General features: G+C 62.1%; 2 protein-coding genes across 7 annotated transcripts in view; both read right to left on the bottom strand.

The window, feature by feature from the left end:
• Positions 1 to 586: 586 nt before the first annotated feature.
• On the bottom strand, positions 587 to 17,853 carry PCBP2 (poly(rC) binding protein 2). 6 transcript variants are annotated; one of them, XM_080360469.1, is made up of 16 exons: positions 17,662 to 17,853; positions 15,251 to 15,385; positions 14,843 to 14,866; positions 14,715 to 14,747; positions 13,066 to 13,182; positions 11,876 to 12,007; positions 11,231 to 11,359; positions 10,733 to 10,807; positions 9,126 to 9,212; positions 8,798 to 8,863; positions 7,731 to 7,772; positions 6,864 to 6,936; positions 6,396 to 6,434; positions 5,644 to 5,696; positions 5,203 to 5,372; positions 587 to 846 (listed from the first exon to the last, which is right to left on the bottom strand). In XM_080360469.1, the coding sequence occupies exons 2-16, from the start codon at positions 15,317 to 15,319 to the stop codon at positions 810 to 812; spliced, it is 1,146 nt and encodes a 381-aa protein (XP_080216595.1). In that variant the 5' UTR covers positions 15,320 to 15,385; positions 17,662 to 17,853; the 3' UTR covers positions 587 to 809. The 6 variants fall into 6 exon arrangements, with proteins under 6 accessions (XP_080216595.1, XP_080216596.1, XP_080216597.1 ...); XM_080360470.1 differs by lacking the exon at positions 6,396 to 6,434 and having other exon boundaries at positions 17,662 to 17,847; XM_080360471.1 differs by lacking the exon at positions 8,798 to 8,863 and having other exon boundaries at positions 17,662 to 17,846.
• A 2,131-nt stretch (positions 17,854 to 19,984) lies between these two features.
• The window catches only part of AMHR2 (anti-Mullerian hormone receptor type 2), a gene marked incomplete at its 5' end in the record, with an annotated part of 5,803 nt that continues 1,688 nt past the window's right edge, over positions 19,985 to 24,099 (bottom strand). The window contains 8 exon segments of the mRNA XM_080360558.1: positions 19,985 to 20,165; positions 20,279 to 20,368; positions 20,371 to 20,379; positions 20,674 to 20,713; positions 21,606 to 21,693; positions 21,695 to 21,822; positions 22,959 to 23,095; positions 23,170 to 23,317. Of these exon segments, the coding sequence (XP_080216684.1) occupies positions 20,122 to 20,165; positions 20,279 to 20,368; positions 20,371 to 20,379; positions 20,674 to 20,713; positions 21,606 to 21,693; positions 21,695 to 21,822; positions 22,959 to 23,095; positions 23,170 to 23,317 (684 nt within the window). The 3' untranslated portion in view covers positions 19,985 to 20,121.

Below are 24,099 nucleotides of genomic sequence, written 5' to 3'. Positions count from 1 at the left end.
ACAATAAGGGTCTGACCCCCCCAGTCCAACCCTGTTGTTGAACTGGAAGCACTGGATCCCCAGGGGGGGAAATTTGTCCTTCCCCCCCCCGGCCCGCACAATAAAGGCCCCAGATGGATTTTGGGGGGGTGGAAAGAGTGACCCCCCCCAAGCTGGGCCACTGGTTCCTATTAAAAAGCAAGAGGAACAGTCAATGTACCAAAGAGCCCCCCAGAATAATCCCCCCCAGGGGTGATTTATACACCTGGGGCGTACCATTGCACCCCCGGGGGAGCCCCAGAGCCCCACTGGGCACAACCAAGTGGAGGGGGGGTCAAGGAGAGCGATGCCGCAGCCACCCCCCCGTTGTACTCACAGAAACCTCCAGTCCATCTTTTTATTTCATTTCTTGGTTTTTCTGAAAAATCTCCTGACGTTACAGAATTTCAACTGAAACGGGGGGTTGTTTCTTTTTTTTTTGTCATTTCTGTGGGTTTTTTCTCTTCCACTCGTGACGAAAACGGAAACTTCGTGAGGCGAAAAAAAGGGGGTTCGGGGGGTGGGATTTTGGGGTGGGGGGGCAGAGAGAAGCTTTATAAAACTAACATTTGGGGTTCGAGCGTTTTACTTTTTGTTTTAATCGGCTGAACGGAGGGGGGGGGGGGGAAAAAACAACCAACTTTTTAAATGGTGTAAATTCAACAATAACGAAACCAAAAAATAATATGAGAGAGAAAAAAGGAAGGAAATAAAACGAGAACCGAAAGAAAAACGGGACCTGGAGCGGGCGTGGAGAGGAACCAAATGTACAAACGGCGGCGGCGGCGGCTCTAGCTGCTCCCCATGCCCCCGGTCTCCGAGGACAGCCTGCAACGAGAAGAGCGCGTCAGGGGCCCCGGGGCGCCCCGAAACGGAACGCACCCCAAAATCAAGGGGAAAGGGAGGGGGGAGCTGGGGGGCGAAGAGGAGGATGGGGGAAGTGGGAGCCAAAAGTTGGGGGAATGGGAAATGGGAGCCCAAAGTTGGGGAGAAGGGGAAATGGGGCAAAGATGGGGGGATTGGGGTGCACATGGGGGTGGTTTAAAGAAGGGGGGGAGGTTGGCACCCCCAAAATGGAAGGGGAAAGGGAGGGGGGAACTGGGGGAGAAGTGGGAGCCCAGAGTTGGGGGGAAGGGGAATGGAGACCCCAAAGTTGGGGGGAAGGGGAATGGGGACCCCAAAGTTGGGGGGAAGGGGAATGGGGACCCCAAAGGGATGGGGTAACTGGGGGAGAAGTGGGAGCCCAGAGTTGGGGGGAAGGGGAAATGGGGTATCAAAGAGATGGGGGGTAGACAGGGGATGGTTTGAAGAAGAGGGAAGGTTGGCACCCCCAAAATGGAAGGGGAAAGGGAGGGGGGAACTGGGGGGGAAATGGGACCCCAAAGTTGGGGGAAGGGGAAATGGGACCCCAGAGTTGGGGGGAAGGGGAAATGGGATCCCGAAGCTGGGGAGACTGGGGTGCACAGGGGATGGTTTAAAGAAGGGGGAAGGTTGGCACCCCAAAATGGAAGAGGAAAGGGAGGGGGGAACTTGGGGGGTGAAGAGGAGGATGGGGGAAATGGGACCCCAAAGTTGGGGGAAGGGGAATGGGGTATCAAAGGGATAGGGGGTGCACAGGGGGTGGTTTGAAGAAGGGGGGAAGGTTGGCACCCCCAAAATGGAAGGGGAAAGGGAGGGGGAAACTGGGACCCCAAAGTTGGGGGAAGGGGAAATGGGGCAAAGATGGGGGGTGGGGTGCATGGGGGGGGTGAAGAAGGGGGAAGGTTGGCACCCCCAAAATGAACGGGAAAGGGAGGGAGGGACTGAGGGGTGAAGAAGAGGATGGGGGAAGTGGGACCCCAAAGTTGGGGGAAGGGGAAATGGGACCCCAAAGAGATGGGGGGTGCACAGGGGGTGGTTTAAAGAGGGGGAAAGGTGTTGGTCCCCCAAAATGAATGGGAAAGGGAGGAGGGAACTGGGGGGCTGAGGAAGAGGATGGGGCAAATGGGACCCCAAAGTTGAGGGGAAAGGAAAATGGGTCCCCAAAGGGGACAGGGCGGGGGGGTTTGGGGGGTGCAGGTTTAAGACAGAAGTGGGGGGGGGAAAGTGTTGCCCCACCCCCCAAAATTAATGGAAGGGTCACCCAGGATGGGAGGTCACCCAGGGGGGTGAGGAAGAGGATGGGGGAGGGGTCCCCAAAGGTAAATGGGGTTTGGGGGTGCTGGGGGGATGGTGTGGGAAGAATTGGGGGGCAAGAGGTATCACTCCCCCTCAAATGAAGGGGGGGTCACCCAGGATGGGGGTTCACCTGGGGGGGTGAGGAAGAGGATGGGGGGCAGAGGAAGGGCTGTCCCATGGGTGGGGGGCACAGGTGGGTCCCCAAAGGGGACAGGAGGGTTTGGGGTGCAGGTTTAGGGCAGATTGAGGGGGGGTGGGTGGGGGGGAAAGGCTTTGACCACCCCCCCAAAATGAAGGTGGGGATCAGTTGGTGGGGGGGGTCACAGGAAGGGTTGTCCCAAGGTGGGGGGGACACGGATGGGTCCCCAAAAGGGACAGGAGGGGGTTTGGGGGTGCAGGGTTACAAGTGGGGGGGAAGAGGTGTTGCCCCCCCCAAATAAAGGTGGGAGGTCACCCTGGGGGGGGGCACAGGGAGGGCAGCCCCATGTGGAACGGTTTGAGGGGGACACGGAGGAAGGTTTGGGGGTGCAAGTTTAGGCACAAGCGCTGGGAAGAAGCATCAGCCCCCCCAAATTGATGGGGGGGGGCACTTGGGGTGTGGGGGGGTCACCTGGGGGGGGGGACACAGAGAACCAGAGCAAGCGCAGCAGCAGCCTCAAAGCTTATTTGTGGGGGGGGGGGGGGACACCAGGGAATCAGGCAGCAAGGAAATGGGGGGGTCTGCACCCCCAACCCTTGGGGAGCACAAAGTGGGGCGACACACAGCGGACAGGACAAAGCCGCCCCCCCACCTCACTACAATTAACGGGGGGGGGGCACCCCAATATGGGTGGCAATGAGCCCCCCCCCCCCCCAAACTGAGGGCACCCCGCATCGCCCCCCCAGCACAGATCTACCAGAGCACATTCGCACCGTGGCAACTTTATTACAGGTACAGACATTAATTAGTTAATGAAACAGCCCCCGGCACCGGGACGGCAATTAAATCCCACCCCCTTAACGAAGCACAACCCCCCCCCAACACCCCCCCCCCCTCCCCAAACCGCCATTGCGAACAAGCTACTAAAAAATGGGGGGGGGGGATGAAACAGCTACAAGGAGGAATTGGGGGGACGGACCCATCGCAAGCTGGGGAGGGGGAATTAAACAGAAACGGGGCAAATTAAGGAGAAATTTGCTTTTTGAGTGTTTTCTACGTGCTGGTCCCTTGCCCCCCCCCCCCCCCTAAAATAATAATGGAGTCAGTAGGGAGCGAATCGCTGCTTTTCGCTTTTGAGTTTGTTGGCGGCGCAGGGGGGGGGCGGCGGGGGGGGGCGGCCTTGGCGGCCACGTTGAGCGCCAGCAGGGGGACGGGTTTGATGGCGCCCAGCAGGCTGGAGACGCAGGGGACGGCGGCCAGGGGGCTGGGGACCCCGGGGGCCTCGGGGGGGCCCCCCCCGCCCGCCGTGGTGGTGGAGGAGGAGGAGGAGGAGGAGGAGGAGGAGGAGGAAGAAGAAGAAGAAGAAGAAGGGGTGGAGGGTTGAGAGAGGTTGATGCTGAGGTGGTCGGGGGTCGGAGTGACCGAGGCTGCCTGGGAGGAGGAGGGTTTAGCGCTTTCTAGACTGGAACAGAGGAAGAAAAACAAAAAGCAAAAAAGAACAAAATAAAAAAGGAAACAAAACAAAAAAGGAAACAAAAAAGGAAACAAAAAAAAAAAAGAAAAACAAAAATACGGGTGGGTGGGAGCAGCACAAAAAAAGCGCACGGGACACAGAGCGGCCGGCGCAGCGGGGGAGAGGGAAACGGGGAAGGGAAAGGGAAAGGGAAAGGGAAAGGGGGGGGACAAGGAAGGGAGGGGGCAGGAAAAGGGAGGAGGAAGGGATGAGGTAGGGACAGAGAAAGGGAGAGGGAAGGGAGGGGAAGGAAAAGGGAGAAGGAAAGGAGGGGACGGAAAAGGAGAAGGAAAGGAGGGGGAGGAAAAGGGAGAAGGGAGGGATGGGGAGGAAAAGGGAGAAGGGAGGGATGGGGAGGAAAAGGGAGAAGGAAGGAAGGGAGGAAGGGAGGGGACAGGGAGAAGGAAAAGGAAAAGGAAGGGAGGGGACAGGGAGAAGGAAAAGGAAAAGGAAAAGGAAGGGAGGGGACAGGGAGAAGGAAAAGGAAGGAGAGGACAGGAGAAGGAAAAGGAAAAGGAAGGGAGGGGACAGGGGAGAAGGAAAAAGGAAAAGGAAGGGAGGGGACAGGGAAAGGGAGAGAAGGGATGGGACAGGGAGAAGGAAAGGAGGGAAGGAGGGACAGCAAACAGGGAAGGAAAAGGGAAAGGAAAGGAGGGAAGGAGGGACAGGAAACAGGGAAGGAAAAGGGAAGGATGGGAAGGGGAAAAGGGATGGAAAAAAAGGGAAGAGCGGGCCGGAGAAGGGAAAGGAGCAACGGGAAGGACGGCCGGGAAGGGGAAGGAGGGCCGGGAAGGGGAAGGGAAGGAGGGCCGGGAAGGGGAAGGGGAAGGGGAAGGAGGGCGGGAAGGGGAAGGGGAAGGGGAAGGAGGCCGGGAAGGGGAAGGGAAAGGGGAAGGAGGGTCGGGAAGGGGAAGGAGGGAGGGAGCGATGCCGCGAAGCCGCAGCCGAGCCCGGCGAGGTCTGGCCACAGCGGCCCCCCCGCGACCCCCCCCGGAGCGCGTGGGCGAGCTCACTCATCCAAAACCACCAAACACCACCAGCACAAGAGCCAGCAAGCCCAGCGGCTCCTCCTGCGCCACGCGGCGCCGAGCCCCACAGCCACACCGCGGGGGACACGGGGGGGGACACAACACACCAGGGCTGGGGCCACAGAGCCCGCGTCGGGCCCTAAACCTCCGTCACCCCCCCAAAATTGGCTCAGACGGCACAGCCCTGATCACCAAGGTCCCCACGGGCCACCGTTGGTCACTCAGCCCAACGCTGTGCGGCCGGGAGAGCGGGAAGCGATCGCACCAGGAAAACGGGGAAAATACCCCAAAATACGGGCGAGAAACCCCCCCAAAGACCCCGCGAGGCTCGTTAGGCGCTACCGTACCTGACATTAATTAGATACTGGGCCAAGCTGATGCTGGCGGCCGAGCCGGTGATGGTGACCTGCCTGTCGGTGGATCCCTCCACGGGGTTGGCAATTTTGATCTGCGCCCCGGACATCTGGCGGATCTCATTGATTTTGGCGCCTTGACGCCCGATGATGCAGCCAATCAACTGGGGGGGGGGCGAGAAACAGCTTAATTAGTGGTAATTAAGAGCGTCAACCCATGGGCCTCTTCCCTTGGTCGCGAGTGTCCCCCACACGGTGGGTTTAAGGGCTGAGGAGGCGGCGATTTGGGGGGACACCACAAGCCGTGGTGCAGGTTTGGCAGCAAAAACACCCCCTTTTGTTATTAAAAAGCGGGGGGGGGATCTCAGTGATTCACGGGGACACTTGGAAAGGATGGGGGACCCCCCCCACACCCCAAAAGAACAAAACACTCACATCGTTTGGAATGGTGAGTTCGTGAGAGGTGGTTTGAGCCGAGGCGTCCAAACCTGCGGAGACGGGGAGGAAACAGGGACCGGGGGTCAAAGGGGGGGGCTGCTGACAAAATGGGTGGGAAACACAGCACAGAGAGCCCCCCCAGCACTCGCTGCTGGCTCCGGGACTCCCTCCAAGACGCTTTGAAAGCGGGAGGGGACGCGCAGAGCGAGCGGGGAGGTTACACGCGCCCCCCCCCCCCCCCCCCCACAGGTGACCCCAATTCTGTCCCCAAGTCCTGGCGGTGTCACCGGGCCCTGCGAGGCCGCTCACGTCTCCAATGGGGCCACAAAAGCGCGCTAAGCGGATTTATAAAGATTTGGAGAATTGTTTGCCCCCCCCCCTCCCCACTCACTCTCTGCTTTAGGGAACCTTGAAGCGGCACCCCAAGGTTTTTGGGGGGGAGGGGACAGGGTGCACAAAGCAGCGTGGGGACACGGCGCTGTCCCCATGTCCCCAGGACAAGCAGGCGATTGGCTCCAGCAACTCCTCAGGTTGGGGCAAGGGGGGGCGGCACAATTCAAGAACACAGGTTGGGGGGTAAAGTGAGGGACCCCCCCCCCGATAAATCCTGGGGGCTAAAAAGCAAACCGGGATCTCCGGCCTTTCCACAGCCCCCCCGGCACCCACAAGAGGGAGAACGAGCCCCGGGCGGGTGTTAATTAATTAATACACGATAGAATTAACTACAGATTGCGGTTTTCAATCATTACCCCAATAGCCTTTCACCTCGGGAGAGCTGGACTCCATGCCTGTTAAGACACAAGGGACAGTGAGTTGGGCCGGCTCAGGCTCCCAGCCCCAAAAAGGAGCTTTTCTCAAGAATTTTTAAGCCGTTCTTAACCAATTTCCAGCCAATTTGGTCCCCTCCAGCACTTTGAGTTGTACAGAAGGTGCTGCGGGTCGGGGGGGGGTCCCCAATGCATTAGTGGGGGGCGGAAAGCAGCACAGAGGCCCCGTCCGCTCGCTGCTTTGCTTTGGGTTTGATTCATTTGGTGTCTTTTAAACCCTTTTGTACCCCCAAGACTCAGCGAAGAGACGTCGGGATAAACATCATTGACCTGGCTGGGCTCGGTAACACCCCCAAGTTTGTTTTTTTGGGGGGGGTTTGGTTTATGTTTGCAAGCGGAGGCCCCGTTTGGGAGGAACCCAAAGAGAAGAGAGCAAAGGAGTTTCCATACCACTGAATCCAGTGTTGCCATGAGACATTGGAAAGTGTGACTGTTGCATTGCCAACTGGTGCAGCTTGGTCAGCTGGGGGGGGGGAATAAAGGGAAAGAGAGAGAAAACATGAAAGAAAAAGAAAGAAAAGGGTGACGTTAATTATTTCCCAAGCGCCGAGAAGGATTCGCAGCATGAACATTAATACAGAGCCCCCCCGGCCCCACCGTACGTGGGTTTGGTGTCGTCCCCCCCGCCGCTTGCTGCTCTATAGGTGCCCAAAGCAAAATTGGGCGCCCCCCCCAACCTGCACCGAGCCTACGGGATGAGCATGGGTGCCAAAGGATGGTGGTGTCCCCATAGTGAAGTGTCACCAGTGTCCCCAACGGGCTGGGGGACCGACCCCCTGACCCCCCCCTCCCAAAAATGCCACCAGCGTCCCCTGTGCTGGGAGAACAACCAGGACATGGAGCAGCATGTGCTGGGTTGGATTGGAGCTTTTTGGTGCTCTCCAAGGGGGATTTGTGGCAAATTTAAGGAGCAAATAGGGGAGGGGGACGAGGGAAAAGCTGGAGCTGGTGTGAAATGCCAAGCTGGGGAGAGGTGGGGCGGAAAAATGAAACCAAAAATAGAGATATATAGGAAGAGGGAAGTGTTAGAAAGGTGCAGGGGGGGGGAAAGGAGAGAGTGGGTGAAGCCAAAGGGTGAATTGAGGGGTGAGTGGTTTTTTTGGGGGGGGGATTTGGATCAGATCGAGTATTCGGCCCAAGCGCGGAGCAAATTTGGCGGGGGAGCGAGGGGGTCGGGGAGGCGCGAGGAAAAGGGGGGTGTGGATGGCTTGGTGTGATTTCTTTTGCAAAGACAAGAAGGTGCGAAACAAAACTTACATCTGGCTGTGGAATGGCATACTGTCCTTGAATGGTATAGGCCTACAAAAAAAAAGGAGGAAATACAAAAAAAAAATAGCAAAGAATCCTATTAATGACCATCGGACAGTCACCCAGGGACAGACAGATTTCAACGAGCCAGGAAGTCAGAGAGCCAAGGTGGAGAGTTCTCCGGGGCGAGGGAAGTGGGGCAGGGAGAGGTGGGGACGGTAAATGCTTCCCAAGCCAACTTCAGTCTAGACGGGCGGTATATTGACTCGATTTGGCCTTACGTGGCGGGTTTAAAGGGAGCGGACAGGACGGCGCCGTCCCCCCCAAAAAAATGATAATTGGAGGAAAAATAATTAATTAAAAAAATATATAGATAGATATATATATATATAAAATAAGTGGCAGACAAAAAGAAAAAAAAAAAAAGAACAAGAAATTAAAAAGTCAAATGAAAAGAACACGGCCAAGGATCTTGATGAAGATGTTATGGTGTGGTGGAGTCCGAGAAATGCTTCTAAAACCCTGCGCCCCACCCCGCCTCGCCGACGGGAAGGTCTCTGACACCCCCAACCCTGCTTTGCACCCGCTCCCCACCCCCCCTCCCCACCCCAAAACTGTTACATCGGCCCAGCAGCAAAACCAACCCCCCCCCCACCCAAAAAAAAAATCACAAAAATCATCAAAATGTCCCATTGCGAGTCCTCTCGTCACTTGTGCACGCCTAGAAAACGTCGCCGGGCAAGCTAAAGGCTGGAGCTGGCTACCGAGGCTAGAGAGGCGGAAGAGAGGTGGCCGGGGGGGGCACGGGGGGCAAGGATGGGGTGGGGGGGATGAGGCTGAGTGCCTGACCTGCCACAATTCCATTGTCTTGAGGTTAAGGGACAGCCACAGACTTCAGATTCCTCCTGAAGCTACCCAGAAAGGACGAGTCACTGGCTGGGGCCTGGCTGGCTAAGGGTGGGGGGGTCGGGGTGGGTGAAAGGGGGGCCGGGCAGGTTTTTGGGTGGGTGGGTGAGGGGGGGGTGGGATGTAAAAGGGAGGGGAGAGGGGGGTACACAGCCTCACTTCCAGGTCACCGGAAGAACTGCAGCCCAGGCTGGAATTGGCCCAAGTTCGTTGCCATGCAGTGGCTGCCGGGTGGCCTGCGTGAGGAGAGGTTGGTGGGCTCAGAGTCCAGTTTTCCCAGTGGACAGGAGTCCACAGCATTTACAAAAAAATCAAAATAAACCAAAAAGACAACCAAAAAAAAAAAAAAATGAAAAAAAATAAAAAAAAAGCCACCATTGTCGGGTTGGGTTGTTGGTTGTTTTTTTTAAATGGGGACAGGGAAAATGCCACCCCTTGTTGGCAGTCTCAAAGAGGCCAAGGATTGAACGGGCCGTGGAGACTGAACTCCCCTCTCACCTCCTGAGGTGGTCCCTCCAAGTCAGAGTTGAGGCACATGGATGGGGCGGTGTGGGGGTAGCTCGCACTGCCGCTGCTGTACCTGTCCTGTGGATAAATTAGAGGACTTCAGTCTCCAGGGCTGGCAATCCGAAACCTTCCGCTAACACCAAAAACATCCGCATCGGCTCGGCCGCTCTCCTGTTTCTAGGTTGGGTTATTGCTTAAGTGTGGTGGGGTTTTTTTTTTTGGGGTTTTTTTTTTGGAGGGGTAGGACCCTGCTCTGAGCTGCAAAGATGGAGCGTAAAACCTGCTCTACGCCAACGAGTCGGGAGCTGCGGAGACAAGAGCGGAACGGCGCCGGAGCTCGGCCCGTGCGGCTGCGCCGGGGAGGGGGACGGGGGGGTCGCATGGTCCCCCCCAAGGCCAAGGGATAGGGGTGGAAGAGAAGGAAAAGGGGGGGGGCGGAAAAAACAGGGAAGGGATGCATGGCCGGGGGGGGCAGCTCCTCACTGCTCTAACGGGGGAGGCTCCGGTGCCGCGGGGTGTGGGGGGCGCAGGGTCCGGCCCTCCCCACGCGAAAGGCGCTTGACGGGGGGGGGGGCGCAAACCATCTAAGCGCTTCCCCAGCGGGGCGAGGAGCGGGCAGGAGAAGCTGTTGGAAAGGGGGGGGGGGAGGCGGGGAGGGCAAAAGGGGGGGTGGGGGGGGGCAAGGTGAGGAGGGGACAGTGACATTTCCATCCCCAGAACAAGCGTGGCGGGGGGGGGCAAAGTTAAGCCTGGCTTAGGGGGAGGCACAGCGGTAGCTGATCCCCCTTTTCCCTGCCTATGAAGCCTCATGGAAAAACCAGTCCCTGCCTGCGCTGCCTGCGGGGGGGGGGGTCCCCGGGGTGGGGGGGGCATCGCCCTGGTACGAGTCGCCGCATGTTCCCCAAGCTTGGGAAGCGCGGGGTGGGGTCCTGGTGACCCCCACTCAGGCCTGACCCCCCCATCCGACTCAACCAGCACCCCCCCCACCCTAAAAAGGGCCATGGGGGGGGTCTCAGGGAGCTTTGTCACCTCTAACCTGGCTCGGTGACAGGGAGCAACGTCCCCAGATGAGCTCAAGAGGGACTACCCCCCCCCACTGTGTCGCCTGACAGCTACTCCTGTCTGTCACCCCCCCGCGCCCCCCCCCATGCGAGTGAAGCTTTTCCGCACCCCCACCTTACCCACACAGGCTTTTCGCAGCCAAACGCCAGCCCCGGAGAGCACAGACCCCCCCAAAACCCGCTGTGCCCGTCACCGCAGCGCCCGCACCGTGTCCCCAGAGCCAGCACCGCGCAGAGCCCGGATTGGGCAGCCAGAGGCTCGCCCCGAATCACCCCCCCCCCCAAATTATTTGTGGCTGGTGAACTCCAGGGTTGTTCACCAGCACTCCCCGCCCCCCCCCAAAATCAGCCTTTTTGGTCCTTCCACCCTCTCCCGTCCCTCCACAGCGCTCTGGGAGGCTGAGGTGTGGGTGACAGGGTGACAGGCACAGAGCAGGTGACGCGTTTCGGCAGCGGGGGGGGTTCAGTATGACACCCCCCGCCCCAGCCCCCCCAAAATCCCCTCCCCACACCCCAAAAGCAGAGGAGAGGCCTTACCTGACCGCCTGCAAAGATGACGGGAGAGCTGGATGGTTTGGGTCGGTACGGGATGGTGACGCCCTTCGGGGGGGACTGGGTGACAAAAGGGGGGTAGGGGGGGTGAGACACCGAGCGCCACCATCACCCACAGCACCTCCCCCACCCCCCCACAACACCAACGCTCCGCTTTGGGGTTAAATCAGCCATTTGTGGGGAGCTGAGCGGCAGATTTGGCCAGCGAGACCCCTCTGCTCGGTGTCACCGCGCTGGGCAGCGGGTGACACGGCCGAGCCGCAGGTGACACCGCCAGCCGGGGCCGGGGGGGGCAGCGCCAGAGCCCCCACTCGACCCCATTCGTTTTAAGCCATAATCCCCCGCTATCCCTTTATCCCCAGCAGCCGTTTCTCTGCCCTCAGCGCTTTCCACTCGCTGCGACGGCCACAGATCCTGCGCTACACGTGTGTCCCCCCACAAGGGGACAAAACGCACCCACGGGGACAGCAGGGGGGTCCCTACCTCGAGCATGACGACGCAGATCTGTTTGACGCACTCAATGATGGACTGTGGGATCCCGGCGATGGTGATGGCTCGCTCGGTGGAGTTGGGCAACATGTCACCGGCCACCTGGACCTGCGCCCCCGTGCTCTGCAACATTATTTTTATACAAGTTTAAAAATAAGCCTTCAGACCCCCCCGCGACGGGCTGTGAGCTCAGTGACAAACCCCGCGGCTGGGTTATATATAAAGAGGCAAAAGGGTGTTGTCCCCCACACCCCCCCGTTCTCCTTTCCTCAAAAATAAGGTATTTAGTCCTTGCAGGGGGTGATTTGCTCGGTCCCCATCATCCATGGCAGAGCTGGATGGTTAATCCCCAGCAGCAGTTACCAAGGGTTGGCAGCACATTCCCACCCCCCTAAAAAAGCAGGAAAAGGCTGGGGGGGGTGACTGGGAGTGCAGGGAAAAGGGGGGAGCGATGACCCAGGCCAGGGTTTGCTGCGAGTCTCAGTTTCACCCGCGCTAAAAATACACAGAGCTCTAAAAAAAGCCAAGTGACAGCACATCTCTATGGCGCCGTGACCCCAGGGCAGGGGCTGCCGTGGGGATTTACCCCCGGGGGGGCACCCGGATGCGTAACCCACCCCCAGAGCGGCCCATACGCACCTCTCGGATCTCTTTGATCTTGCAGCCCCCCTTCCCGATGAGGGACCCGCACTGGCTGGCGGGGACCACGAGCCGCAGGGTGACCGGGGGCCGGCTGGCGGCCGTGCTGTTGGTCATGGAGCTGCTGATGTCCTGGGAGGAAGAGGAGAGTTAATTTGGGAGGGGGGTCAGCGCCGGGGTGGCCTCGCCACAAAGGTGACGGCCTGGCAGAGGGACAGGGAGGATGACGCTGGCACGAGGAGGCGGTGACAAGGTGACCCCGGGGCTCTCCCGGTTCTATTTCCCAAGGTTTAGCAGCCCCAAAGTGACATTTGAGGGAGGGAGGAAGGTGCCAAATTGTGTTGGTGCTGGGAAAATGGGGGTTTAACCCCCACCAGCGCAGAGGCCACCGCGGGGATGTGGGGACGAGTTGTTGAGGGTTTGGTGGCTCCACAGCTCCCGGTTCTGGGACACAAGTGGCTCTGGGGACAAAGCAGCGCGGTCCGGTGACAGTGGCCACGTGCTGGCAGGGGGAGAGGAGGCACAAGGCCAGGGCTCAACTGACCCACTAAAACCAAAAGCTTTAGGCCAAGCTTAGCGCTCGCAGCGCTGGGACGGGGAGTCTCCAAAAGGCTGCAGCCCTGGGGCGCAGCGGGAACAACGCAGGGCTCAGAGTGGCCTTGGGGACAGATCTGGGGGTCCCAAAGCTGCGGGACGACAGGGTTTTTAGCCCCACGGGAGAGGTGGGGGCCGTGGGGCTGTGCCCCACACCGAGCGGGGAGCGTTCACACCTTCCAAACGACGTGGCAACACGTAACAGCCCCGCGCGGCCCCTAACCAACAAATGTCCCCTGGATGTCACCGATTCAAGGGGACGGGGGGGTGATGCAGCTTCTTCTCACACCCCCAGACCCCCCATAGGACGCACTGGGGGGAGCAGCAGGAGGACGAGCAAAGTCAGGGTTGTTCTGAAACCCCGCTCTGGTTTAAGCCATTTCACGGGTGGTTTTGTCACAGGAATGTCCCCACGGGGCTCTGAGCACACTTGGGAATTGTCACCACTCGGACATTGACCCTGGGCAAAGATCGGGCCCCACCATGGTGAAAACAGCACCAGCTCATGCAGAACGAGCTCCCTCCCCGTGTCCCACCCCCCCCCCATGCACATCCTGGGGTTCATTTCTGCGGGGGGGTCGAGGCGGCAGACCCACCTCTTCCAGTTTGTCGATGATCATCGCGAAAGCTTTGAAGATGGCGTTGGTGGGGCCCGCGAGGGTGATGATCCGCTCGGGGCAGTTCCCTTCCGAGATGTTAATGCGAGCGCCGCTCTGCGGGGGGGGGCGGAAGGGAAGGGACCCTCGTCAGGGCTCCCGCTCCCCCCAAAACGCGAGGGGAGCCCGCGGGGCTGGGGATCGCGGCGGCAGCAGCGGGCGGCCCCGGGCAGCCATCTTCTCTTCTCCTCCTCCTCCTCCTCCCTGCCGGCCCTGCCTACAGCTCCCAGCATGCCCTGCGCTGCCTGCGCCGCTGCCTGCGCCGCCCGGATCTCCCCCCACACCCCGGGATCCCCCTTGAACTCTCCTGGATCCACCCCCCGTGTCCCCTTGAACTCTCCTGGATCCCCCCCGTGTCCCCTTGAACTCTCCTGGATCCCCCCCGTGTCCCCTTGAACTCTCCTGAATCCCCCCCCGTGTCCCCTTGAACTCTCCTGAATCCCCCCCCGTGTCCCCTTGAACTCTCCTGAATCCCCCCCCGTGTCCCCTTGAACTCTCCTGAATCCCCCCCCGTGTCCCCTTGAACTCTCCTGAATCCCCCCCCGTGTCCCCTTGAACTCTCCTGAATCCCCCCCCGTGTCCCCTTGAACTCTCCTGAATCCCCCCCCGTGTCCCCTTGAACTCTCCTGAATCCCCCCCCGTGTCCCCTTGAACTCTCCTGAATCCCCCCCCGTGTCCCCTTGAACTCTCCTGAATCCCCCCCCGTGTCCCCTTGAACTCTCCTGGATCCCCCCCCGTGTCCCCTTGAACTCTCCTGGATCCACCCCCCGTGTCCCCCTGAACTCTCCTGGATCCCCCTGAACCCCGCATAGCCCTCCTGGATCCTCCTTGTTCCCCTCGGTCCCCCTAAACTCTCCTGGTTTCCCCTGGATCCCCCTGACACTCCTGGATCACCCTGAATCCTCCTGGATCACTCTGAATCCTCCTGACACTCCTGGATCGCCCTGGACCCCCACAGATCCCTCTGACACCCCCAGATCCCCCTGAACACCCCTGGATCCCCCAGGTCCCCCTGAATCCTCCTGGATCCCCACAGATCTCCCTGACACTCCTGGATCCCCCAAGTCTCCCTGAACACTCCTGGATCCCTCCCTGACACCCCTGGATCCCCCAGGTCCCCCTGAATCCTCCTGGGTCCCCACAGATCTCCCTGAACACTCCTGGATCCCTCCCTGACACCCCCAGATCCCCCAAATCACCCTGAACCCTCCTGGATCCCCACAGATCTCCCTGACACCCTTGGATCCTCCAGGTCCCCTTGAACCCTCCTGGATCCCCAAAGATTCCCCTGGATGCTCTTGGATCCCCAAAGATTCCCCTGGATTCCCCCTGACACTCCTGAATCCCCTCGGATCCCCCTGAACCCCCCCCCCTCCAAGCCCTCCCGGATCCTCCTGCTCCCCCTAAACTCTCCTGGTTTCCCCCAGATCCCCCTGAACCTTCCTGGATCCCCCTGACCCCCCCCCAGTCCTCCTGGATCCTCCTGGTCCCCCTAAACTTTCCTAGATCCCCTTGGATCCCCCTAAACCCTCCTTGTTTCCCCCCAAAACCCAGTGACCCCCCTGGATCTCCCCGGATTCCGGACTCACCTCCTCACGCATCTTCTTCACAGACTCCCCTTTCTGTGGGGGGGGGAGAAGAGAGAGACACGTTAGCGCAGCCGATTGGGGTGGGGGGGAAAAGGTGGGCGAGGGGGGGCGGTTTGTTGCTCACTTACCTTCCCAATGATGCTGCCAACCTCCTGCGACCAAACAAAACCAACAGTTAGTCCAGGCTTAACAAAAAACCAACACTCTGGGAGTCCCACGCTTAAAGAAACTCCATTTTCCAACCCAAACAAGCTCCTGGGGACCCCCCAGTGTGTCCCCCCAAGATAAATAGACACCGAAATCTCCCCCGGGTCACTTTTCCCCCCTCCCGCGCTGTTATTTTTATTGATGAGCTGCGCGGTGAAGGCGCCGCCTCGCTCGTCACGAGATATCGAGAGGCGGCCGGGTGCCAGGGGGCACATTCCTGCCCCACGGCCGCGATAACCGCCCGGCTCCCCACGCCGATTCCGCCGCCCCACCGCGGCCTGGGCCCAATCCTGCGCGTCCCACGGGCCGGGGGACACACACACACATACCTTGCCGTGCATGAGTAGCCGGATGGTGAGGGTGACATTTAAACCACCTTCAATGACACCGGTGTCCATCTTGAGCCGCGGGGGGTGACTCAGGCTCTGGCGGCGCTCGGGGCTTTGGTCGCTGGGCGAGCGGAGCTGAGAAATAAAAGAGGGGATGTGGTTGAGGGGCTGATCCCCCCGCACCCATTTAATCCCCCGCCTTGGGCTTATCCTCCACTTTAACACCCTCCCAGTGCTTTTAGGCTGCTCTCTCGCTGCGTTTCGGCTGCTCCTCCTGCCAGTTTTGCACAGAACCGGCATGATTTTACCTACACGGAGCAAAATCCAGAGCGGGGAGGGTCTGGCTTGTCCCCTCCTCGCTGCGATTTCACCTACAGCTCTGGGAACTCATCCCCACGCCTCAATCTAATTAGAAACTTTATTCGCTAAACTCGCGACCGCGCCGTTTCCCTTCGCTTCACCCAACTCGGGGCGCCGGGCTGTTGGAAAACAACCAGAAACAGAACAATTTCTTGGCATGGGGAGGCCGCTCAACCCGGTTCGCAAGGTGATTTTACCCAAAACCAGATAAGGGCACAGGAGCACACGATCGGGTTTCAAACAACCCGCGGCGGTTGCAAAACACCCTGAACCGGCACCGGCTCAGCCGCTTCGCTTCCCAAATTGGATCAACTCCACTTCAGCTCTTTATCAATCCACTCGGTTAGCGCCCCATCAAAGTTTAACTAAGCCCACGGAAAGCCAGGGCAGGGGTTTAATCCGTGCCAAGCGGGCAGCGCCGCCGCGCTCTGTGTTAATTCTAAGAGGAAGCCGCTGGCACAGAAAGGGGTTTTTTTGCCGTAGCGAGGAGCTACGGCCTCTATAAAACTCAACCTGACATCCAAACGGCTCCAAAACGGCGCCTGTTTGCCTAGTTCGGAATGACAAAGCCCCGGATGGGAGCGCGGAGCCCAGCGCCGAAGCCGCGAGGCGGTTGTTTACGAGCGTCCCGGTTCACCGGAGGTGCCAGGAGCCGCGTTGGCAGCGTCTCGGCGGCTCCTCCTCCTCCCACCGCTCCGGCGGCCCCGCTTTGCCTTCGTTAGCGTTTAATTGGCGTTCCTGGCAGCGGTTTTGGGTGCCGGGGGTGCTGGCAAGGACAAAAGGCGCCGAGCGGAGCAGAGCGGCCGGGGGGGGGGACGAGGAGCCGGCGATCCCATCCGCTGGAATAAAAACTTCCCCAAACTTCTCTTACCTGCGGCCGGCATCAAACACCCCCCCACACACACCCCTCCCACCTCCGGACCCCCCTGTTTTGGGATCCCGGCCCCAAACTGGGAGTATTATGGGGGGGGAAGGTGGGATTTGGATCCGAAAGCTGAGATGGGGGGGGGGGGAATGTGGCTGGAAAATCGGCTCAACCCCGTGGGGACGGGGGGAAAACAGCTCCGGGGGGGGAAATCCCAGTTTGATGCTCTGGGGGGGGTCATGGATTGACCCCCCACCCGCCAGGTTGGGGATTGAGCCTCCCGTTCAAAACCCCTGGGATTGGGGTTTTAAACTGGACCCAAATTTAGGGGGGGGGGGGGGGGGGAGCGGCTGAGCCCCAGCGCGGTGTGAAGGAGCCGGGGGGGCGGCTCAGGACCCCAAATTGGGGCGGGGGGGAAGCGGTTCTGGGGGTGTAAAAACAGCGCAAGAAGGCGGGGGGGGCGCAGAGTCCCGAGCGGGGATGGCGGCTCCGAACCGGGAAACCCCGAGGCGCTGCGGGGGGGGGGGGGGGGCGGGGGCTCCGAGTCCCGTTCGTGCCGCCCCCCCCCCCTCCCCGCCGGGAGAAAATTAGTCGGGATGGCGGCAAAAAAAATAAAAAGGAAGAAAAAAATTCGAAAAAATAAAAATTAAAAAAAATAATAAAATTAAAAAAAAGAAGAATTAAACTAAAAAAAATTAAAATAGTAAATAGAAAGAAGGAGTTTAAAAAGGAGGGAAAATAAATCAAAATGAGCTCGGTACCGGGGGGGGGGGGGGGGGGGGAGGGGGGGGGCAGCGCCATGTGACGCACGCGGCTCCGCGGGCCCCCCCGGTCCCGGTCCCCGCGGTGGGGGGGGGGGAGGGGGCTCAGGAGGGGGGAGGGGCGGAGGTGTCGCCCCCAACCCCCTCCCGCGCCCTCCCCGTTTCTCCCCCCGCCCGGGGCCGGCAGCGGCGCGGCGCGCGCGCAGGCCGCGGCCTAGGCCGCGACTAGGCCGCACGTAGGCCGCGGGCTGGCGTGAGGGCGCGGCCGGCGGCGGGGCGGCGCCGGGCGGCGCGGGGGCGCTACGCGAGGCCGCAGCTTCGCGGCCGTTGCGAAAGTCGGCGCCCGGAAAGGCTCGGGGCTGGAGGGTCGGGCGGGGAAACGGGTAGTGAGGCGTTGGGGGGGGGGGGGGGGGGTTCGGGCCTACCTGGAGCGGCGCCGGTAACGGCGGCGGGAGAAGGGCGCTCCGGGCGGAGCGGGAGGAGGGAGGGCGGGGAGGAGGGGAGGGAGGTGGGGGGGGAGAGGGAGCGCGCCGGGGCGGGCGGGCGGGATGGCGGCGGGAGGCGGCGGCGGCGGCGGCTGCTCCTGCTGCGGCGGCCGCGGCGGGTCTGGGAGGGGGCGGCGGGAGCGGCCCGATTTACACCCCGCCCCGACCCGGAAAACGGACGCCGCGCACCAGCGAGGCGCGGCGGGGGGGCGGGGACAGAGCGGCCTCCCCTCCTCCTCGCGCCCCGCCCTTTCGCCGCCTTGCGCCTACCAACGAGTTGGGTGGGGGTGTGGGGGGAGCGGCGGTGGGTAGAGCGGCCACGCACGGTGTCAGCGCCCCCGGCGGCTGGGAGGACTCAGGAGGGGGTTAGGGGTGGGGGATTTGGCGGGGCAATAGGAGAATGGGGGGCAAGAAGGGCAAGGGGGGCAAGGAAGAGATTGAGGGGCAATAGGGGGCAAAGGGGACCAATAGGGGGATGGGGGGCAATAGGGGAATGGGGGGCAATAGGGGCAAGGGGGGGCAAGGAAGATTGGGGGGCAATAGGGGCAAGAGGGACCAATAGGGGGATGGGGGACAACAGGGGGCAAGGGGGACCAATAGGGGGATGGAGGCAATAGGGGAATGGGGGGTAATAGGGGCGAGAAGGGCAAGGGGGGGCAAGGAAGATTGGGGGGCAATAGGGGGCAAGGGGGACCAATAGGGGGATGGGGGGCAATAGGGGAATGGGGGGACAATGGAGGTGGGGGGCAATAGGGGAATGGGGGCAATAGGGCAAGAAGGGCAAGGGGGGGGCAAGGAAGAGATTGGGGGGCAATAGGGGGCAAGGGGGACCAATAGGGGGATGGGGGGCAATAGGGGAATGGGGGGACAATGGAGGTGGGGGGCAATAGGGGCAAGAAGGGCAAGGGGGGGCAAGGAAGAGATTGGGGGGCAACAGGGGGCAAGGGGACCAATAGGGGGATAGGGGGCAAGAAGGGCAAGGGGGGGCAAGGAAGATTGGGGGGCAACAGGGGGCAAGGGGACCAATAGGGGGATGGAGGGCAATAGGGGAATGGAGGGACAATGGGGGTGGGGGGCTAGGGGGTTGGGGGGGCAAAAGGAGCGTGAGGGGCAATGGAGGGGATTAGGGGGGCAATGGGGGGCAATAGAGGCATGGCAGCGGCTGCGTGTCCCCCTCTGTCCCCCTCCCCACCCCACGTGTGTCCCCCCCACGCAAAGCAGACACTGACACAGGTGGGGTGTCTCAGGGCTTTATTGGGGGGCAACAGGGGCACCCAGCCCCCCACACACAGCCAGGGGGCGCCCCGGGGCGAGGGGACACGGGTGGTCATGGGGGGTCACTTGTGGTCACAGATGGACACAGGAGAACATGGGTGGACGTGGGTCACCGTGGGTTGGTCCGGGTGGTCACGGGTGGTCCTGGGTGGTCACGCGTGGTCATGGATGGACATGGGTGGTCATGGGTGGTCATGGATGGACACGGGTGGTCGTGGGTGGACACGGGAGGTCCCAGGTGGACGTGGGTCATCATGGGTGGTCCTGGTTGGTCACGAATGGACACGGGTGGTGAGGGTGGGTCACACGTAGTCATGGATGGACATGGGTGGTCACAGGTGGTCACAGGAGAGACACGGGTGGTCCTGGGTGGTCATGGATGGACACGGGTGGACACAGGAGAACACGGGTGGTCATGGATGGACACGGGTGGTCACAGGAGAACACGGGTGGTCATGGATGGACACGGGTGGACACAGGAGAACACGGGTGGTCCTGGGTGGTCATGGATGGACACGGGTGGACACGGGAGAACACGGGTGGTCATGGATGGACACGGGTGGACACAGGTGGACACAGGAGAACACGGGTGGTCATGATGGACACGGGTGGACACAAGAGAACACGGGTGGTCATGGATGGACACGGGTGGTCATGGATGGACACGGGTGGACACAGGAGAACATGGAAGGTCCTGGGTGGTCATGGATGGACACGGGTGGTCACAGGAGAACATGGGAGGTCATGGGTGGTCATGGGTGGTCACAGGAGAACACGGGTGGTCATGGATGGACACGGGTGGACACAAGAGAACACGGGTGGTCATGGATGGACACGGGTGGTCACAGGAGAACACGAGTGGTCCTGGGTGGTCATGGATGGACACGGGTGGTCACAGGAGAACACGGGTGGTCCTGGGTGGTCATAGATGGACACGGGTGGTCACAGGAGAACACGGGAGGTCATGGCTGGACACGGGAGAACACGGGTGGTCACAGGAGAACATGGGTGGTCATGGATGGACACGGATGGTCACAGGAGAACACGGGTGGTCCTGGGTGGTCCCCGTGGGTGACAGGAGGACACGGGTGGCCCCGGTGGCCGCGGCAGAAGCTGCTGGTGGCCTCAGTCAGAGTCGCTGCTGGAGGAGGAGAAGAGGAGGAAGAGCCCTGGGGGGGGACAGGACGGCCATGAGCACGTGGGGGGCTGGGGGTGACCCCCATGTGTGTGTGTCCCCCCACGTGTCCCCCCACGTGTCCCCCCACGTGTCCCCCCCCGTCACCTTGTGCTTCTTCTGAGCCTTCTTCATCTTCTTCTTCAGCTTCTTCGCCGCCTTCTTGTCCAGCATGGGGGGGCACGGGGGGGCATCCCGGGGTGGGGGGGCTGCAGCGGGGGGGGGCACCCCGGAGGGGCCCCAAGGGAGCCCCTGGGGGGTAGGGGGCTGCCCCGGCCCCCCCATTGTGTTTGGGGGGACCCCGGGCTGGGGGTACATGGGCTGGGGGGGGTACACGGGGTTGGGGGGGGGGCGGCTGGGGGGGGTATGTTGGATTTGGGGGGTACACGGGGTTGGGGGGGGGCGGCTGCCCTGGGCGGGGGAGAAAAGAGAAAATTGAGGGGGGGTCCCCAATCTCCTCAGCAGCCCCCCCAACATTTTGGGGGTGTGCCCCCAACATTTACCTGCACTGGGGTCCCACATGGTGGGTGACAGATCCGGGACCTGGGGGGGGACACGTGGTGAGTGGGGACCCCCCCAACACCCCTGGGGACCCCCCCCCAAATCTGTGGGGACCCCCCAAATCTGGGTGACCCCTCCGGCTGCCTCCAAGGGGAAACAGTCACTGGGTCAATGGGGGGTTGAGGGGGGCAGGGGGAATTTGGGGGTTGGGAGGGGACATTGGGGGTACAGGGGGCTCAGGGTCACGGGGGGGGCAGGGCTGGGGGGGTCAGGGGATTTGGGGGTGCATGGGGGGGTCTGGGAGGTGGAGGGGAGGTTGGGGGGTAAATGGGGGGGTCAAGAAGGATTTGGGGGTGTAGAAGGGAACTGGGGGGTGCAGGGGGGGGTCGCGGGGGGGTGCGAGAGGGTCTGGGGGTGCAGGGGGGATCCCGGTGGGGGGTGCAGGGGGGTGTGGGGGTGCAGGGGGGGTGGAGAAGGATCTGGGGGTGCAGGGGGATTGCCGAGGGAGTTTTGGGGGTGCAGGGTGGTCTCAGGGGGGTGCAAGAGGGTCTGGGGGTGAAGTGAGGTCCTAGGGGGGTGCAGAGGGATCTGGGGGTGCATGGGGGGTCCCGGGGGGTGCAAGAGGGTCTGGGGGTGCAGAGGGGATCCCGGGGGGGGTGCGGAGGGATCTGAGGGTGCAGGGGGGGTCCCGGGGGGGTCCCCGGGGGGGGTCCCTCTCCCACCTGCCGCCTCCTCTCCGACCGCGGCCCCGCCCGCAGGAAGCGGGGGAGGGGCCGGACGCCTGGGTCCTCCCCGGGGCGGGACAAAGTGTCCGTTGCGGGGGGGGGAGCTGGGGGGGGTGTCACGGGGACAGCGATCCGGGACTCCTGAGGTCCCTCGGGACTCCTGGGTTCCTCCCCGCTCCCCCCCGTGCCTCAGTTTCCCCCGCACCCACCTCTCGCTCCGCTGCGGGGGGGGCGGCAGCCCGACGCCGGGGTCCCCCGGGGGGGTGTCGGTGGGGGGGCCCCGGGGGCAGTCGGGGGGGGCGCGGCGGGCGGGGGGGGCCCCGCAGCCAAGCGCTGCAGCCGCTGCAGCGCCCGCTCGGCCGAGAGCCGCGCCTCGGGGTCGGGGTCCCAACAATCCTCCAGCAGCTCCGGCAGGGCCCCACCGGGCTGAGGGACCCCCCCCGGTCAGGGGGGGACACCCCGGCTCAGCCGGACCCCCCCAGATCAGCAGGAACACAGTGGGACCAGCCCCAAGTAGAGACACCCCCCCCTAAGGCAAGGACCCCCCAAGATGGGGGCCCCCCTCTCCAAGCACAGACAGCACCCTCGGACAGGGGGACCCCAAAATAGGGACAACCCCCCCCCGGCAGGGGCCCCCTGGACATGATGCACCCAAGCAGGGACCCCAGCATTGGGCAGGGGCACCCCTGGGTCCCCCCCAAACACCCCTGGGTACCTGGGCAGGGACCCCCTGTGCACCCCCAAACACCCCTGGGCACCCAGATGGGACCCCCCGGCCATGGGCACCCCCAACACCCCAGGGACACCCAAACATGAACCCCCAATCCACATGCACCCTGTGCGCCCCGGGGACACCCAAACAGGGACCCCCAATCCACATGCACCCTGTGCAGCCTGGGGACACCCAAACAGGGACCCCCCCCATCAGCCATGGGTACCCCGGGGACACCCAAACAGGGACCTCCAATCCATATGCACCCTGTGCACCCTGGGGACACCCAAACATGAACCCCCAATCCACATGCACCCTGTGCACCCTGGAGACACCCAAACAGGGACCCTCCCCCAGCCATGGGTACCCCGGGGACACCCAAACAGGGACCCCCAATCCATATGCTCCCTGTGCGCCCCAGGGACACCCAAACAGGGACCCCCAATCCATGTGCACCCTGTGCGCCCCAGGGACACCCAAACATGAACCCCCAATCCATGAGCACCCTGTGCACCCCGGGGACACCCAAACATGAACCCCCAATCCATGTGCACCCTGTGCGCCCCGGGGACACCCAAACATGAACCCCCAATCCATGAGCACCCTGTGCACCCTGGGGACACCCAAACAGGGACCCCCAATCCACATGCACCCTGTGCAGCCTGGGGACACCCAAACAGGGACCCTCCCCCAGCCATGGGTACCCCGGGGACACCCAAACAGGGACCCCCAATCCACATGCATCCTGTGCACCCCAGGGACACCCAAACATGAACCCCCAATCCACATGCACCCTGTGCACCCTGAGCCCCCCCCGCAGCACCCCCCGCACCCACGGGTGCTGACTGACCGGGGGGCCGCGGTGCCACGCGGGGGGGATGAGCGGCCGCCGTCCCTCGTCCACGGCCAAGCGCCGCAGCTCCGCGCCCGTGGGGCTGGGACCCAGCTCGGCCTCGTACGCCAGCCGGAACGCGGGCACGGGGGCTCCTGGGGGGCACGGCCGGGGCTCAGCGGGGGCCGGGGGGGTCCCCGGGGCGGCGGGGGCACCCATGGGTGCTCACCGGGGCTGAGCGCCTGGCAGCGCGACAGGATCTCCCAGAGCAGCAGGGCCAGCGCGTAGACGTCGGCTTGGCGCAGCGCGCGGCCCCACCAGCGCAGGTCCAGGCTCTCGTCCAGGATTTCGGGGGCCAGGTAGCGCTGGGTGCCGGCCTGCGCGCGGCGGGGGGGGCGTGTGGGTGAGGTGGGGGCCACGGGGGCTTGTGCAGGGGCCGTGAAAGCACGAGGGTTAAGGGGTGCACAAGGGTTAAGGGGTGCACAAGGGTTATGTGTGCACATGCACGAGGGTTAAGGGGTGCACAAGGGTTAAGGGGTGCACGAGGGTTAAGGGGTGCACGAGGGTTAAGGGGTGCACTAGGGTTATGTGTGCACATGCACGAGGGTTAAGGGGTGCACCAGGGTCATGTGTGCATGTGCACGAGGTTAAGGGGTGCACAAGGGTTAAGGGGTGCATTAAGGGGTGCACCAGGGTCATGTGTGCATGTGCACGAGGGTTAAGGGGTGCACAAGGGTTAAGGGGTGCACGAGGGTTAAGGGGTGCACTAGGGTTAAGGGTTGCACTAGGGCTGCGTGTGCATGTGCATGAGGATTAAGGGTTGCACAAGTGTCATGCGTGCACATGCACGAGGGTTAAGGGTTGCACCAGGGCTGCGTGTGCACAAGGGTTAAGGGTTGCACAAGTGTCATGTGTGCACATGCACAGGGTTAAGGGCTGCACCAGGGGCTGCGTTCACACGTGCATGCGGATTAAGGGTTGCACAAGTGTTGTGCGTGCATGTGCACAAGGGTGCAGCTCGTACCAGGCCCACACGTGCATGTGCACCATGGCGAGGCTTGCACCGGGGCTGTCCCCATCTCTGTCCCTTTCCCTGTCCCCCCTGTCCCCCTGTCCCCAGCACCGTCCCCAATCTCCTTCTCCATCCCCATCCTCGTCC

The sequence above is a fragment of the Nesoenas mayeri genome (assembly GCF_963082525.1).
Source record: "Nesoenas mayeri genome assembly, chromosome: 28".
NCBI lineage: Eukaryota > Metazoa > Chordata > Aves > Columbiformes > Columbidae > Nesoenas > Nesoenas mayeri.
Note: the sequence above shows the minus strand (reverse complement) of the source record. Positions and strands in the feature narration are given on the sequence as shown.

What these genes read in the sequence shown, in the direction of transcription:
- PCBP2 (XM_080360469.1), bottom strand. Translation starts at nt 15,319, where the DNA reads ATGGACACCGGTGTCATTGAAGGTGGTTTAAATGTCACCCTCACCATC. An exon ending in TCTGCGTCGTCATGCTCGAG is followed by an intron (nt 10,808 to 11,230) that starts GTAGGGACCCCC and finishes TTTGTCACCCAG; the next exon opens with TCCCCCCCGAAGGGCGTCAC. An exon ending in AACTCACCATTCCAAACGAT is followed by an intron (nt 5,373 to 5,643) that starts GTGAGTGTTTTG and finishes CCCCCCCCCCAG; the next exon opens with TTGATTGGCTGCATCATCGG.